This window comes from Typopeltis vanoorti, chromosome 9 (assembly GCF_054136105.1).
Source record: "Typopeltis vanoorti isolate ZY-2024b chromosome 9, IOZ_Tvanoo_1.0, whole genome shotgun sequence".
Taxonomy (NCBI): domain Eukaryota; kingdom Metazoa; phylum Arthropoda; class Arachnida; order Uropygi; family Thelyphonidae; genus Typopeltis; species Typopeltis vanoorti.
The window spans coordinates 125010197-125025601 of NC_143557.1; the positions used below are offsets into that span (position 1 = coordinate 125010197).

Consider the following 15405-nt stretch of genomic DNA (forward strand, 5'->3'; position numbering starts at 1 on the left):
GAAGAAGCTTAAGAATGGAGGAAAGAGTGCTGTAAAAGGAAATAGAGATGATAAAGGTGACATGAAAACGGGAGAAAAAGATATCCTTGAAGTATGGAGTAATTACTTTGAAAAACTGCTAAATGAAACAAGCAGTGATGACAGCACAGTGGTAAAAAACACTGACCAGGCATGCAGTCAGGAATACATATCCATACTTGAAGTAGAAAACGCTATCAAAGGCTTGAAATGTGCAAAGGCAGCAGGAGTAGATGATATTCGACCAAAAATGCTGAAGTATGGTGGTATAAGAGTCTTACAGTGGCTGCACTGCATAGTTCAGAAAGCCTGGAGAGAGGGACGAATTCCCGATGATTGGAGTAGAGCTCTCATAGTACCCATATATAAAAAGGGAAATAAAACTGCATGTGAGAATTACAGAGGTATTTCCCTACTGAGTGTTCCTGGCAAGATCTATGCAAGTATACTTGAGAAACAGTTGAGAAGAATTGTGGAAGAAAAGCTTGGTGAAGAACAAGCTGGATTCAGGCCAAATAGAGGCTGTCAGGATAAGATCTTCACTTTACAACAAATAGTCGAGAAAGCGTGGGAATATAACAAAGATCTGTATTTAAGTTTTGTCGATCTGGAAAAGGCATATGACAAGGTGCCAAGAGAGAAGCTATTCAATACGCTGCAGTTATATGGTGTCAATGGGGCATTATATCAAGCAATACTTAGTCTTTATTTGAGTTGTAAGTCAGCAGTTAGAATTGAAGGAAGTACAGGAAGATGGTTTAATGTTAAATCTGGTGTGAGACTTGGATGTTCATTATCCGCTCTGTTATTCATTATCTATATGGATCACATTATGAAGGAAAGTGGTATTGAACATGATATCAAAATTGGAGATGTTAATGTCAGCTCTTTGCTTTATGCGGATGATGTTATACTTCTAAATAAATCCGCTACAAGTCTGCAAGATTCTCTCACTAAATTGAATAGCTGTTGTAATAGATATGATATGAAGGACAGCAATAAAAAGACAAAGACAATGAAAATAGGCAGAATCATTGAAAATGTCAACTGTGTTGTGAATGGAGAACCTGTGGAACAAGTAAAACATTTCAGCTATTTAGGCACGATTTTTACTGAAGATGGTAAATTAAATATAGAAATAGACAACAGAATCAGCAAAGCTGGTATGGTGGGAAGTCAATTGAATAAATTCATATGGAATAAGAGAGAAATTAGTCGGAACACTAAATTAGCTGTATACAAGACAGTGTTCAAACCAGTTTTAACTTATGGATCTGAGAGCTGGGTCAGAAGTAAAACACTTGACCAAAGACTAGAGACCACAGATATGAGAGTCCTGAGAAAGATTATAGGCGTGAACAGATGGCATCAATTGCAATATCATATTAAAAACGAGGATGTTAGGAAAATACTTAACATTGTCAGCATCCAGGAATGCGTTAGCAGAGCTAATCTCAGGTGGTATGGTCACTTAAACAGAATGGGCGAAGAAAGATTAGCAAAACAAGTGTTCTCTGCCAGGTTGGCAGGAAAACGACCCAGAGGAAGACCAAGATATAGGTGGATTGATACGGTACAAAGTGCTTTAGATGATAGAAATATAAGATCTGATAATGTTGGAGTCTTGACAAGTAACAGACTGATTTGGAAGAAAATTGTAGATAGGAAATTAATAATAATGTAATTTTTTTCATGTGGTACTATCATATCCTATACACCCCTTAAGGGTACATGGCAGGAATTTGATAATGATGATGATGATGATAAAATATACCTAAAATAGAATAAATCACTTATGATTAATTATTGAGTTCCGCATAAGGGCCGTATCCTAATTTTAATTGGATCGGATGCATGTGGTCCAGCCCTAAAAGTTGGCTTACTACTGATAACTCATTCTTCTTGACATTCGAGCATGATATATTAGTGGGCTGTTAGGGCGGGGTCAGTGACACAAAATAATTGGTGAATTCTCGAGTCCAATGCGAAACATTCTTGTAAAATTCTCTTATTTTAATTGAATCTTTCTGAGAGAACTACGTAGGCTAGTATTCTATAACATTTCCAACAAGTTATACTGAACAATTGTTGGTATAAAAGAAATATTGTTTTGTATAAAAGACATAAAGGTAGGATATTTCACTTGCTTTAGAAGAAATGTACCTATGTAACTAGGTTAAAAAATATTTGTAGAAACATGGGGTGAAGTGGAATTCCTGGAATTTTTTAAATTTTCAAATATGAGTTAAAGGTCCAATTTTCTAATGAAAACACCAACCCTTAGGGTTGATGTTTTCATTAGAAGAATTTAAAATTTTTTTAAATTATGAATTAATAGAAAATATAGGATAAATATCTGAGAACCTCCCAGAACTATGCCAAAGCAATATTTCAAGGGACTTATCTTCCTTATAGAACCTCAAAAATAGTGCTTGGGAATAGTGCTCTGGGAGGTTTTCACATTGTTTAATATTTAATAAACAATAAAGATTTTAATAAAACACCAATATAACATCTAATACCAATTAATATTTTTCATTCTTAAATTTTTAAAAGACAGTAATTTTATCTTTATTTTCAAATTTATGTTATTTTAATAAAAAATATTTTTTGCATATATCATAATTTTATCATTCTCTAATTTTTGTACACATTTTTAAATTTTCAAAAAAAAAAAAAAAAAAACCAGGAAATCCACTTCACCCGAAATATGGATCGAAAGAGAAAATTGTCTGGTTGGCAGAATAAAGAAAATCAAGAAAAGAGGCTGATAGAGCAATTAAGGAATCAAAGAACGCTGCATAGTTTTCTGCAAGATGGGCAAGACAAGGGTAATTCTGTTCACACTATCGAACCAATGGACACAAGGGAGATTAAGCATGATGGTGGAATTGTAATTATTGTGAGGCCTGGAGCTGAAACTGATGAAACTTGTGTTAAGATTGAATCAAATACTGGTACAAGTGCAACTACACAGGATGATGGGAACTCAATCGATGTGTTTGAAAGAGAATGGTCAAATAGTGATGTAGAAACGAGTGCTGTGGAGATGACTAGCTAAGTGGATTGGCCAGAAAACTTGCAGAATTTTCAAATTGAAAAGATAGTACTGAAAGAGCTAACATTAAACATTATCCGAAAGACCGTGTTGGGCGATCATTTAGCAAAATATATTTCCAATGAAAAACAGCAAATGGCGAATTAGTGGATAGAACATGGCTTGTATCATCATTATCATCATTAGTGTTCTGTCTCTTGACAGGTCCAATGGTATAACTCAGCAGATTCTCTTCCTCCAATTTCCTCTGTCTCTTGCTTCCTCCTTCATTTCCGGATATCTTCTTGTTCCCAATATATCATCAAGCATCATTAGTCGTCTTCTTCCTCTTGGTCGGTTTACTTCCATTTTCCCTTCTATCATTCTTTTCAGTAGGCTGTCTCCTCTTCTTAATACATGTCCTATCCAGTTATTTATGCTTTCTTCTTCTTCTTCTTATAGTCTTTAGTAAATTCCTTTCTTCTTCAACTCTTTGTAATACTTCTTCATTGGTGATTTTTTCAGTCCACTTTATTTTCTCCATTATTCTCCATAATGGAGAAAATAAAGAAAACCACATTTCAAATTTCTCCAACATTTTAGCTTCTTTCTTCCCAATTGTCCATGTTTCTGACCCATATAAGGTCATACTCTAAATATAGCACTTAATAAGCCTTTTCTTTAGATTTTTATTCATTTTATTAATAAACAAATTTTTCTTGCTATAAATGGCAAATTTTCCTTTGTTAATTCTTTCTTTTATTTCCATGTCACATTTTCCATTTTCTTGTATTATACTACCAAGGTATTTGTATTGTCTCACTTGCTCTACACTTTCTCCATTCATCATCACCTTGATACTTGCTGGTTTCCTGGAGACTCTCATCACTTTTGTTTTCTTTGCGTTAATTTTCATATCATATTTCTTGCATATATTTTCAAATTTTTGCATTAGGTGCTGTAGTTCATCTTCGGTATTAGCTAATATTGCTTGATCATCTGCAAATCTAATATGTTGTATTGTTCTTCCTCCAATAGTGATTCCTCTTTTCTCTTCATCAAATGCTTCTTTTATCATTTCTTCTGCAAATATATTGAAGAGCATCGGTGACATGTATAATTCATGTATAATTCAGCTATTAACCTTCGCTCTCTCCAATCCAAAACGGATTTTGAGTAATATTTCCATCAGATTTTCCCATTTCACCATGTCAAATGCTTTTTCAAGGTCAATAAAACATATATAAACTTCTTTATTTACTTCTATATTCCTTTTGCAAATGGTCCTCATTACTCCAATTGCATCTCTGGTTCCTCTGTCTTTTCTAAATACAAATTGATCATCCCTCAGAAAATACTCCACTCTATTATACAATCGTTGATTTAATATTCTTAGCAGTACTTTGGAGGCATGCGAAAGTATGCTTATAGTTCTGTAGTCACTGCACTTAGCAGGATTACTTTTCTTTTCAATTGGTATAAGAATACTCTCTGTGAAATCTTTAGGCCATACTCCTGTTTTGTAAATGAGGTTGCAGAGTTTCTATGTTTCTGTTATACCTTTGTTCTCCAGTTGTTTTAGAATTTCACTAGGTATTTCATCCACTCCTTCAATCTTTACACTTTTTAATTCCTTAATTGCTGTTTCTACTTCTCTCTTTAGTATTTCAGGATCTCTTTCTTCTGTCGCGATTTAATTTTGCTCTTCCAATTCAATTTTTGTTGGTCGTAAAGTTCTTCGATGTATTCCTTCCATCTTTCGCCCTGTATTTCAATATCATAAATCAGTTTTCCTTGCTTATCTTCTAATGGCAGATTTCTTATCCTTTTTTTTTTAATATTTGTAATTTCTTTTGCTTTTTCAAACATTTTATCATATCGCCCCCTTTTTTCCATTTCTTCAATTTCTTTACATTCTGTTTTTAAACCATTCCTCTCTTTATCAGTTTCTCTTCTCAGTTCATTATTTAATACTTTGTATTTTCTTCTTCCCTCTTCAGTGTTTACATTTTTCCATCTTCTTCTTTCCTCCATTTTTCTTATCATTTCATTTGTAATCCATGGCTTTTTAATTCTTTTCCCTTCCACAAAACCTATCTCTTCGGCAGCTGTTTCATATATCAAGTTTTTCAGTTGATTCCATTTTGTATTAACATCCATAGTTTCTTCAGATATATTCTCTTTGTTCCTTATTTTATTTTCCAGTTCTTCTCTGAATTTACTACCTACATCTCCTTTGAGTTTTTCTAGGTTCCACCTTTTCTTGCTTTTACTTTGTTTATTTTCTTAAATCGTATTCTTATTCCATAACAAGCAAAGTATGGTCTGAGTCAATATCAGCTCCTGGATATGTCGATATCCTTTTTACACTGTTTCTGTACCATGTAATCAATCTGGTATCTTGCAATATCACCTGGCATCTTCCATATATATCTTCTTCTCTTTGGAAGTTTAAACCAAGTATTACCAATGATTAGTTTGTGTCTTTTACAAAACTCTATAAGTCTTTCAACTCTCTCTTTCCTTTTTCCAAGGCCATATCTTCCTGTTATTCCCTTCTCTACCTTTTCACCTACCACCGCATTCCAGTCTCCCATCCAGATGGTACACCTTTTACTTCTGTCTTCTTCCATTATCTCTTCTATTTGATTATATATATCTCTCCTACTTCATTTTGATGATGGTCACTTGTATAATCATCATGTCCACAGGCTTTGCTTTCAGTTTAATCATAATCACCCTGCCACTTTTATATATTATTTTTTCTACTGAATTTTTAACCTTTTCATTCAACACAAATGCTACTCCATTTTTTCCTCGTGTTCTACAGGAATATATAATTTTATAACCATCACTTTCAAAATCTCCTATATCCTCCCATCTAACTTCACTTAGACCAACCACATCCAATTTATTCCTCTTCATTTCTTTCTTCAAGTTCTCTAATTTACCAGCTCTCAACATTGTTCTTACATTCCAAGTTGCCACTCATATAGTTTCTATCTTATTCTCTCCTGGAGGTCTTATTTTATTCCTATTTTCCTCAATACTTGGGATCCCATCCTCACTGTCCATTTGAGGATTTCATAGGTTAATAACCTGAGAAGCCTCATTTCTTCTTCTGCCAGGCATGACATCCATCATTTGCCGATACACCCCATTTCTGCCAGTTGTGGAAGCTAAATTTGCTGAGTTCACCATATTTCTTGGAAATAATACTGAGGTGGTTTCCCGTTGCCTTCCTCAGGAAACCATTATGGCATGGTTTCAAACACATGGCTTGTATATTCAACCAAATTAGATAGAGTGTTCTGTTTTTGTTGCAAAATATTTAGTAGTGATGAATTTACCTTAGCAAAGGTCGGTACAAATGATTGGGGACACATGACATTGATTTTGAAGAGACATGAAAGAAGCACTCAGTATTTTGATTGTTATGGAAAGTGGACTAAGTTAAAAAAACGACTTTCTGGTGGTCAAACCATTGATTCTTTGATGAACAAATTCTATTTGAGTGAGGTAAAATATTGGGATGAAGTGCTGAAGAGAATAATTTCAATTATTTTAACGATGGTCTCAGAAAATATGGCATTTAAAGGGTCTTCAGATAAAATTATTCACCGAAAATAATGATAAAGTTTTAAAGTTGGTCGAGTTGTTCTCAAAATTTGATCCATTCTTAGAAAAAAATCATTACTTAGGAAAAGATATCCAGAAGGAAATTATTTTATTGATCGCCAAAGTTACAAAGGATAAGATTTTGGACATGGTCAAAAATGCAATGTATTTCTCAATTATTATGGATTGTACACCTGATCAAAGTCATAAAGAACGGATGTCCATTGTCGTGCGTTATGTCCACATCGAAAAAGCAGCTGAGAGTCACAATGCCAATGTAGAAATTAAGTAAGTTTTTTGGAATTTATTAATGTTGTAGAAACAACTGGAGTAAAGATGACCGAAGAAATTTTAAATTCTTTGAAACAAATTGATTTATCTATTATGAATCTTCGTGGTCAAGGCTACGACAATGGAGCCAACATGCGAGGTAAAAGAAACAGTGTGCAGTCTCAAATTGCAAACGTCAATCCAAGAGCCTTTTTCATTCCATGTGTTTGCCATGCCTTAAATTTAGTCGTTGTTGATGCAGTAAATGAAGCTATTGAAATTGTTAATTTTTTTTCAACCATTCAAATAATTTACAAGTTTTTCTCAGGATCGACAAAGCGTTGGCATATTTTTCAGTCCATGTATTGTAAATTGACAGTGAAATCGTTAAGCGATACTAGATGGGAAAGCCATGTTAATGCCGTTAGTGCTTTGAAGACCGGATTGAAAGGTATTTATTCTGGGTTAAAAAAAGTCGTTCAACTGGAAAAAGATTCACTTACACGTATAACAGCGGAATCAATCGCATCAAAATTAGATAGTTTTGAATTCATTTGTGGATTAATGATCTGGCACGACGTACTTACAGAAATCAATTATACAAGCAAGTTGTTACAATCACAAAGCATGAATGTTAAACCAGCAGCAACTACGTTGAAAAGGACAATTGAATTTCTCATTTCCCATAACTCTGAAGATTCCTTCGAGAATTATATTTCCCAAGCAAAATGCATTGCAATAGATGCGGATTTAACAGACAATTTTAGTCCTGAGTTAGATAATCAGATCCGAAAGAGAAAGAAATCCTTTGACGAGGAACCAGATACTCCGGAGCCATTGATGCACAAAGGAAATTCAAAACTAAATTTTTCGACATTTTGTTCACAAGAGCAATTACTTCAATGAAGGAGCATTTTGATTCATTTAGTAGCTTTTTGGAGCCCTTTGAATTTTTGTACAACATTACAGAATGTGATAACATGGAAGACCAACAATTGTAAGAAAAATGTAGTTCATTAGAAAAAGCATTAAGTGACAAAGAAAACAAGGACACTGAAGCAGAAGAACTGCAAATAGAGCTGAAATTATTATCTAGAAAAATTGAAGGAAATAGTACACCAGAAATGGTTTTGAAGTGGATTTATAACAACAACCTTGAAGAACTCTTTGCAAATTCACTGATTACATTGAGAATACTATTGACTTTGCCCATTTCAGTTGCTAAGGGAGAGAGAAAATTTTCTAAATTACAATTAATAAAGCACTACCTGCAATCAAGCATGAGTCAAGAAAAACTAAACGGTTTGGCATTCATTTCAATAGAAAATAATATTGCTCAGTCTATCAACATTGATGTACTGTGACAGGATTTCGCTGAAATGAAAGCCAGATGAATCCCTTTTAGCAAAATTAATGTAAAGAATATTAAATAAATCTCTTAACTTTATATTACTATTTTATATTATTTTGAAAATTTATATAACTTGAAAAAATTTGCATAAGCAGGACTAATCTGTAGGTAACATTATACTGTAAAGTGGTTTTCATTTGTTTTTCATTTCCTGTTCGTTTTATTCACACTTTATTCAAGAAAAATTTTTTTTGGAAAAGCGCCGAACATTAATCGCACACACAAGAAAAATACTATGCACTGGTCCTGGATATTACTATTTGTGATGCATCAACAGAAGCATGATACAATAACAAAGAATAATGGTATAATAAAAAATATGTCACATTTCATGTTTGATCTTAAATATGACCATTTTTTACAAAGAAGGATGGATGCTTATAACATAGCGCAGATCATCTTCCAAAAAATATAATCGTGTGTATAATCTATATGAATATTTCATTAAATGACTTCCTTATTTATTATTCTAGCATCCGTCTCCATGGAATCAGATGACTCACTAAAACATACGTATCCTATTGAATCAAAGGTTGGTCGATTGGTAGAGCCCCTGCTAAGTTTGAGCGCGGTTAGTAGTTGGAAGGGGACCAATCGTTCGATGCTGTTGGCACACTCTCCCTCGATGAGTCCTTGGACTCCCTGGAGGTGTCAAATAATAATAATAATAATAATAATATTGAATCTTAAACTCCTTAACACCTGTGGCATTCAGGGAATGCATTTCACTCACAACTCTCAGTGTAAAATATCTGCTCTTCACGCCCCACCTCACCACACTTGTACACAACTTCACAGGGACATCCTCCAGTTCTTCCCCCAACAGGCTGCACTCTCTTTATGCACTCCACTGTGATAACCTGATGAAATCACCTTGCTAACTTAAATGCTGTTGTCATATTACTTCTTTTCTGCCTATCCACTGAACTCTATTTGCATTATTTCAACCTTTCTCCATAACCAACATTCTAGAGTTCTGATACTGCCTTGGTTATTATTTGTCTCTAGACCTTCTGCAATGTTTCCACATCACAATCAAAACTAGGTACCAAATCCAAAGTGGTTAGAGTATCTGCTCTCCAGCAAAACGCTGCGGGTTCAAATCGTGCCATGGGCATGGATGTTTGTGATTGTCTGTGAAAATACCAGTGGTGGTGGGCAGCAGATGGCATTGGTGTAATGATGATGCTAGTTGCGGTTCATTGTGTAGCGTAGTTGGTGTATAGAGTGGTGTAGTTAATGGATTAAGTGGTGGAGACAGAGTTGTAGAGTAGGTGCCCTTCCTAGTTAATGGATTAAGTGGTGGAGACAGAGTTGTAGAGTAGGTGCCATTCCTCGATGAGTCACTTGGACTACCTAAAGGTGTCACGTAATAATAATAAGAACCTGAGCACAATAATCCATATGCGGTCTGAACAAAGCTTTATATACAATAGCACAACTACCTCTTTTTATCATAACAAATGCAACATGTTGTCTTTGCAAGTGTTGCAAAGTCCTCTAATTTACTTCACTCCAATCTCCCCACAAATCTCAAATCTCATCCAATTCCTAAAGAACAATTCCACCAATATTCAGTACCATTTCCTAAATCTCCACATTCTGAAATACAAAACCTAGTAATTATTAAAACTCCAGTTCCACATAACTGTCTAAGCTAAAGGTTTATTCAAATTTTTCTGATGAGAATTAACATCAGTAAACAATTGAAAATCCCCAGTCAATTCACATGAAATATCATGAGCATATAAGTTAAACAGTAAAGGCTCAAGAACAGAACCCTAGACCACTAATTCATTTCTTTTTTGAAACAATGTCCCATCATACATGACTTGCTGGCATAGTTTGGAGCCAATCCTATCTTGTACAGCAAGATGGAAATGGATAATAGATTAAATTATCAATTCCTATGAAGCTTGTAAATCAATCTAAATGTGGTAATCTAACAAATGCCTTGGCAAAGTTCACGAATACCACTTGTATATGAATCTCCCTTTATCCAACACATTAGCCATCTTATCATAAAATGCACTCTTCCTGTATTTTATTCCAAGCCAACCTCTCCAATACCTTGACTACAACTGAAGATAACACAGACTAGTCCATAACTGTAACTTTCCAGGAACCATGCTTGTGGAATGGTACTATTTTGCCTTCTATCCATTCCTAAGGAACTTTTTTCACTGCAAGACTTTCATTAAATTACGTTAAGGGCATATCTAACTCTTTTGCACATTCTTTAAATACATGTGGTCATCCATTATCACAGCCTTATTAACATATAACCCAATCAACAGGTGATACACCACTGATTCTTTCACCTTTAATTTTCCAAATTATTTGCCTCTTATACATGTAGCACAAATATCATTTACACCAATATTATATAATTGATAAAATGCTCATAAAAAACTCTCTCTAGTGGTCACGCTGCTATTGTAACTATTCCCAGCCCCTTACTTTTACTTCTATAATTATTCTTCTTTTTGCTTATGACATAGCAGAATTCCCTTGGATTATCTTCCACTTAACTGGCCCGTCTCTTTCAAACTGTACTTTTCTTTCTTTACTAAGCTTGTCACCTTTCTCACCTGCATATTATATTTCACATGCATCTTGCCAGCAAAGGATGGTTGATTGGTAGAGCCTCTGCTACTAATGGCTCACATAAAAAGTTACGCAAGTTTGAGCGCGGTTAGTAGTTGGAAGAGAGTTATCATTTGATGCTGTTTCCACATTTCTCCTTCAATGAGTCTTTGGGCTCTCTGGAGGTGTTACATAATAATAATAATAAAAGCTGCCTTGTACCTTCCCCCATAACATCTTTTCCCCACACCAATGCCTCTGATTTCACTATTCATCCACATCAAACCAACTCTATGTATTCAATTAGCTCCTAGTATACTGTTCACTACTTGTATTAGATGCTTTCTAATCTATTCCCCTGCTCTGTCAACCTCTTTTCTTCATTGATTATCAAAAAATTATTAAAGGGTATTTTAAATAATGTTTACAATGCTGTACCAATTGCAATTTGAGAGAATTATGTTTCATTCTTATTATCATCATACCTCCACAGAGTTAAAAAGACTCATCATGGAAGGTTCCACTGTCACACTCAGTTTGTCATACTGTGTCTTAAAGGTATTCACCATCTCCATACTCACTATTCTCTCTCAGGTAATGCATTCCAACCATTCATGACTCTCAATGCAGCAAACTTATCCTCATTATCAACATGCTAATATGCTCCTTACAGAGTTTCCAGGGATGGTCTCTTGATCTCACCCCCATCTCTTCCCATTCTATGAAAAACCTCATCCATATTAATCTGGTAATAACCCCCTCACCAACTTATATCTCGCCGGCCTGGTTGGCCGAGTGGTTAGCGTATCTGCTCTGCAGCCAAAAGGCTGAAGGTTCGAATCCTGCCGTGGGATTTGTGATTGTCTATGAAAATACTAGTGGTGGTGGGTAGTATATGGCATGGGTGCAGATGATGATGGTAGCTGTGGTTGGTGAATTGAGTGGTGGAGTGGGTGCCCTCCCTTGATGAGTCTTTGGACTCCTTGGAGGTGTCATGTAATAATAATAATAATATGCTTCAATCATACCCACATCCTCCCCACTAAACTGCATTTCCTCAAATCTTTCTTCATACTCAATATTCCAGAGACTACAAATAATTTCATTATAGAAATCCAGGTAACCAAGCCTGTGCATAATAACCAATATGGCCTGATAAGCTTTATATAACAGAAGCATAATCTCCTTGCTTCTACACATCGGTGATCTCTGCAAAGTGATTATTGCACCTTGGCAATAATCAGATTGGTGATCTGATTATTGCCACATGTCACTTTAAGACAAAAATGCTGTGGTCAATCACACTCATCAATAAACAGGAAGAAAGGAATGATATCCATGATACAAGCTGTCATTTGCATTGATGTGCCAAATAACTACTGCAGCTTATCCAGAATATTCTGCTATGTGTATAATCCACAAGATATAATTTTATTAATTTTTATATCAAGTAATGTTCAATCAAATTAATACACGTACCTGGAATGATCAGGATATTTCTGAAATTTTCGAAGGATTGTACTAAATTCTCCCAAATTCTGCAGATCTGCTTTTTTCTGAAATATAAAAATTTCTAATTAGAACCTACTCATCTTTTTTCATGGTCAGAAATCTTCTTAGATGCACTCAGGTATTTAAGACTTTGATAATAGATGTCCCTTCATTACATGGGGCAGTCAATTCTTCATTAATAATTTCATGAACAGGACTACATCACAGGATCAGTTTGCAGTATGCCAGAAGGAAACCTCTGGTTGGGAGAAATAAAAGAAATAAACTCTCCATGTTTGAGTCTTTTTCTGACAGAAAATTTTGTCAGAAAACTTGTCAAGACTACATCTTTTTCTTGTCAGAAAAAGATGTAGTCTTGACAAGTCTGACAAGACACAGTCTTTAAAAAAATAAAAAAGACTCAAAATCCACTCCCATCACAGATGGATAAGGGAGATTCATTAGAACCGGATCAGAATCTAAGATTCTTTGCTAGTTAATAGATCCATGGACAAACACTATATAGCAACAGGAATATAAACATTCATTCATATGAAAGTTAATTCTAAAATGATATTATTTTAATATTCTAACATGTTAATCTTCTAGAGTATACCCTCTTCTATTTTTCTCTCTTCTATATAGGCATTCATAGTTCAACAAGGAGGAGCAATTTTTTTATGAATAAAAAATTCTAAAATTTTCAAATATCAAAACTAATAGCTTAAAATAGGTAGCACCATGCTTGCACTCCAAACCAGGGTTCCTGGTTTTCTGGTTTTCTTTTATTTTTCTACCATCAAGTCTCAGTAAGGTTATTTACAAGTGTAAGGACTAGAGCATATGCACCAAATTTTAACTATCCTGAAAGATGTGGAAAGGCAAAATTCCAAAAAAGAAGGGTAAACCTATCCACAGAAGATATTGAACGATGGGAAAAAAAAAAAAAAAAAGAAAAAAAAAAAAAAGGCAAAATTCAGGATCAGAGCACACTCAGGATTTAATCTTTTTTTTTTTTTTTTTTTTTTTGGGGGGGGGGGGAGAGTTAGCCAATTTGAGAATACACACTACATATTGCATATGACCTATTACTGAGCATCTGCAGTGATCACCAATACATGACACCCGTGATTTCCTCTGGCCAGGCTCGTGCAAACAAAGAAGAACTCAGTCCGCCTGAGCACTACTTCCTTCACCTTGTGTTCACAGCGGCCATGATTCTCGAGAGCTATAGGGTATTCCCACCTTATGTGACCACTAATTCATAAGTAGTATAGAAATAGAAGACATGACACAACATAAATAAAAAAATGAATTTTTATTAGGAAAAGATTTTTGGAAAATCTTCTAGTTTTTTTTTTTTTTTTTTTTTTTGGGGGGGGGGGGGGAAGGCTCTTCCCCCAGGTGTGCCAGGATAGTGCTTTGCAGGATCCATGCAAACAACTGCTGATTAAGTGAGAGGTATAAAAATTATGTGGCGTGTGAATGTCAATGGATTTTTCATTACTCTAGAAAGTAGAGAGCATTATTTCCTGATATGTACCCTCAAGGAGTAAACAGGATACTATGAGAGGACTACATTATAATTAGTATCTTATCAACAGCTACCTTCCAAATTATTTTTTTTAATCAAGTCTCCAATATTCACAGATACAGTCATACCTTGATTAACGAAGAGGATGCATTCCACAAAATTACTTTGTTCTCAGTGGTAAAAATACTATGCCCATAATACATAAAGAAAATGAAAGACTTTTTTTTCGAAAAAGAAAAGCTTTATTAAATAAAAAGTCAATATTACATACTTAACAAAGATCAAATCACGACATTTTAAAATACGAATCCAAGTTGATTGTTTATGCTTTTTTTCTATTTCATTTAATAATTGCCTATACGGATATATTGCATTTAAATAAATGCAATATATCCGTAACTTTTTTAATTTCGTCTTCATTGTTAACAAGTTTTTATCAAATTTTCCACTGGAAAAACCATCATCTTCTGCATTTAATAAATTTCTTACATCCACTTCATCGACATTTTCGAAATGTATTGATTGATCCATCTGAATAACATCATTTATAATCTCTTGAATTAATGTTATTTTTTATTCTAGTACAACTTCTGGTCATAATTTGCACCAAACTCATTTAAGCATTTCTGAGTGACTTCTTTCCATGAGCTATTAATGTTTTCAATTGCATCTTTAATGGTGTAGTTTTTCCAAAAAGTTTTAATTGACATTTGCTCTATCTTCTAGTTCAATTAAATTGCTTAATGTACCACACAGATAATAAGCTTTAAGCGTTGCTACTACTCCCTGATCCATTGGTTGAATCACGGAAGTTGTGTCACAGGAATCACAGGAATGCATGTGTCTAACGTACTTTTAAGATCAGTTGGATGTCCCGGAGCATTGTCCAACAACAAAAGAGCTTTTTCTTTAAAATTATTTCTTTGGCAATACCGTTTCACTTCTGACAAAAATGGTTAACAAACCAATCAGTAAATAACTCCTTGGTAATCCATGCATTTCTATTAGCTTTCCATATTACAAGCAAATTTGTTTTTATGTCACCTTTTAATGCACTCAGATTTTCCGAATGGTAAACTAATAACAATGAAGCTTTTTTGATGGTAGCCGTTTTCAGAACTGCTTTCAACATTGAACACTAAATTTGGTGAAAAATTTTCATGTTCAATTATTTCCTTTAGTTTTTCTGAAAACTTTCAACAGAAAAGTGCAACTTTCACAGTTTCAACATCTGCACTTGCAGCTTCTCCTGATATAATTTTACACTATGAATTCTGGCTTATTTTTTTAAATTTCTCAAACCAACCATGAGAAGTCGCAAAATTTTCTGCAATTTCTTCAGTTTGTTTAGATTTCAGGTGATTAAACAAAAATAATGCTTTTTCTCGAATCACCATTTGAGTTAAAGGCATATGATATTGTGACATATCATCTATCCAC

The 15405-nt window shown here is 34.3% G+C and overlaps 1 protein-coding gene across 4 annotated transcripts in view; it reads right to left on the reverse strand.

Annotated features, from left to right (window-relative positions):
• LOC150103503 (TBC1 domain family member 31) overlaps nt 1-15405 on the reverse strand; it is a 449146-nt gene that overhangs the window by 232643 nt on the left and 201098 nt on the right. For all 4 annotated transcript variants that reach the window (XM_090398075.1, XM_090398077.1, XM_090398074.1 and 1 more), the window contains one exon: nt 12420-12496. In XM_090398075.1, coding sequence (XP_090254201.1) covers nt 12420-12496 — 77 coding nt within the window. The remainder of the gene's footprint in view (nt 1-12419; nt 12497-15405) is intronic.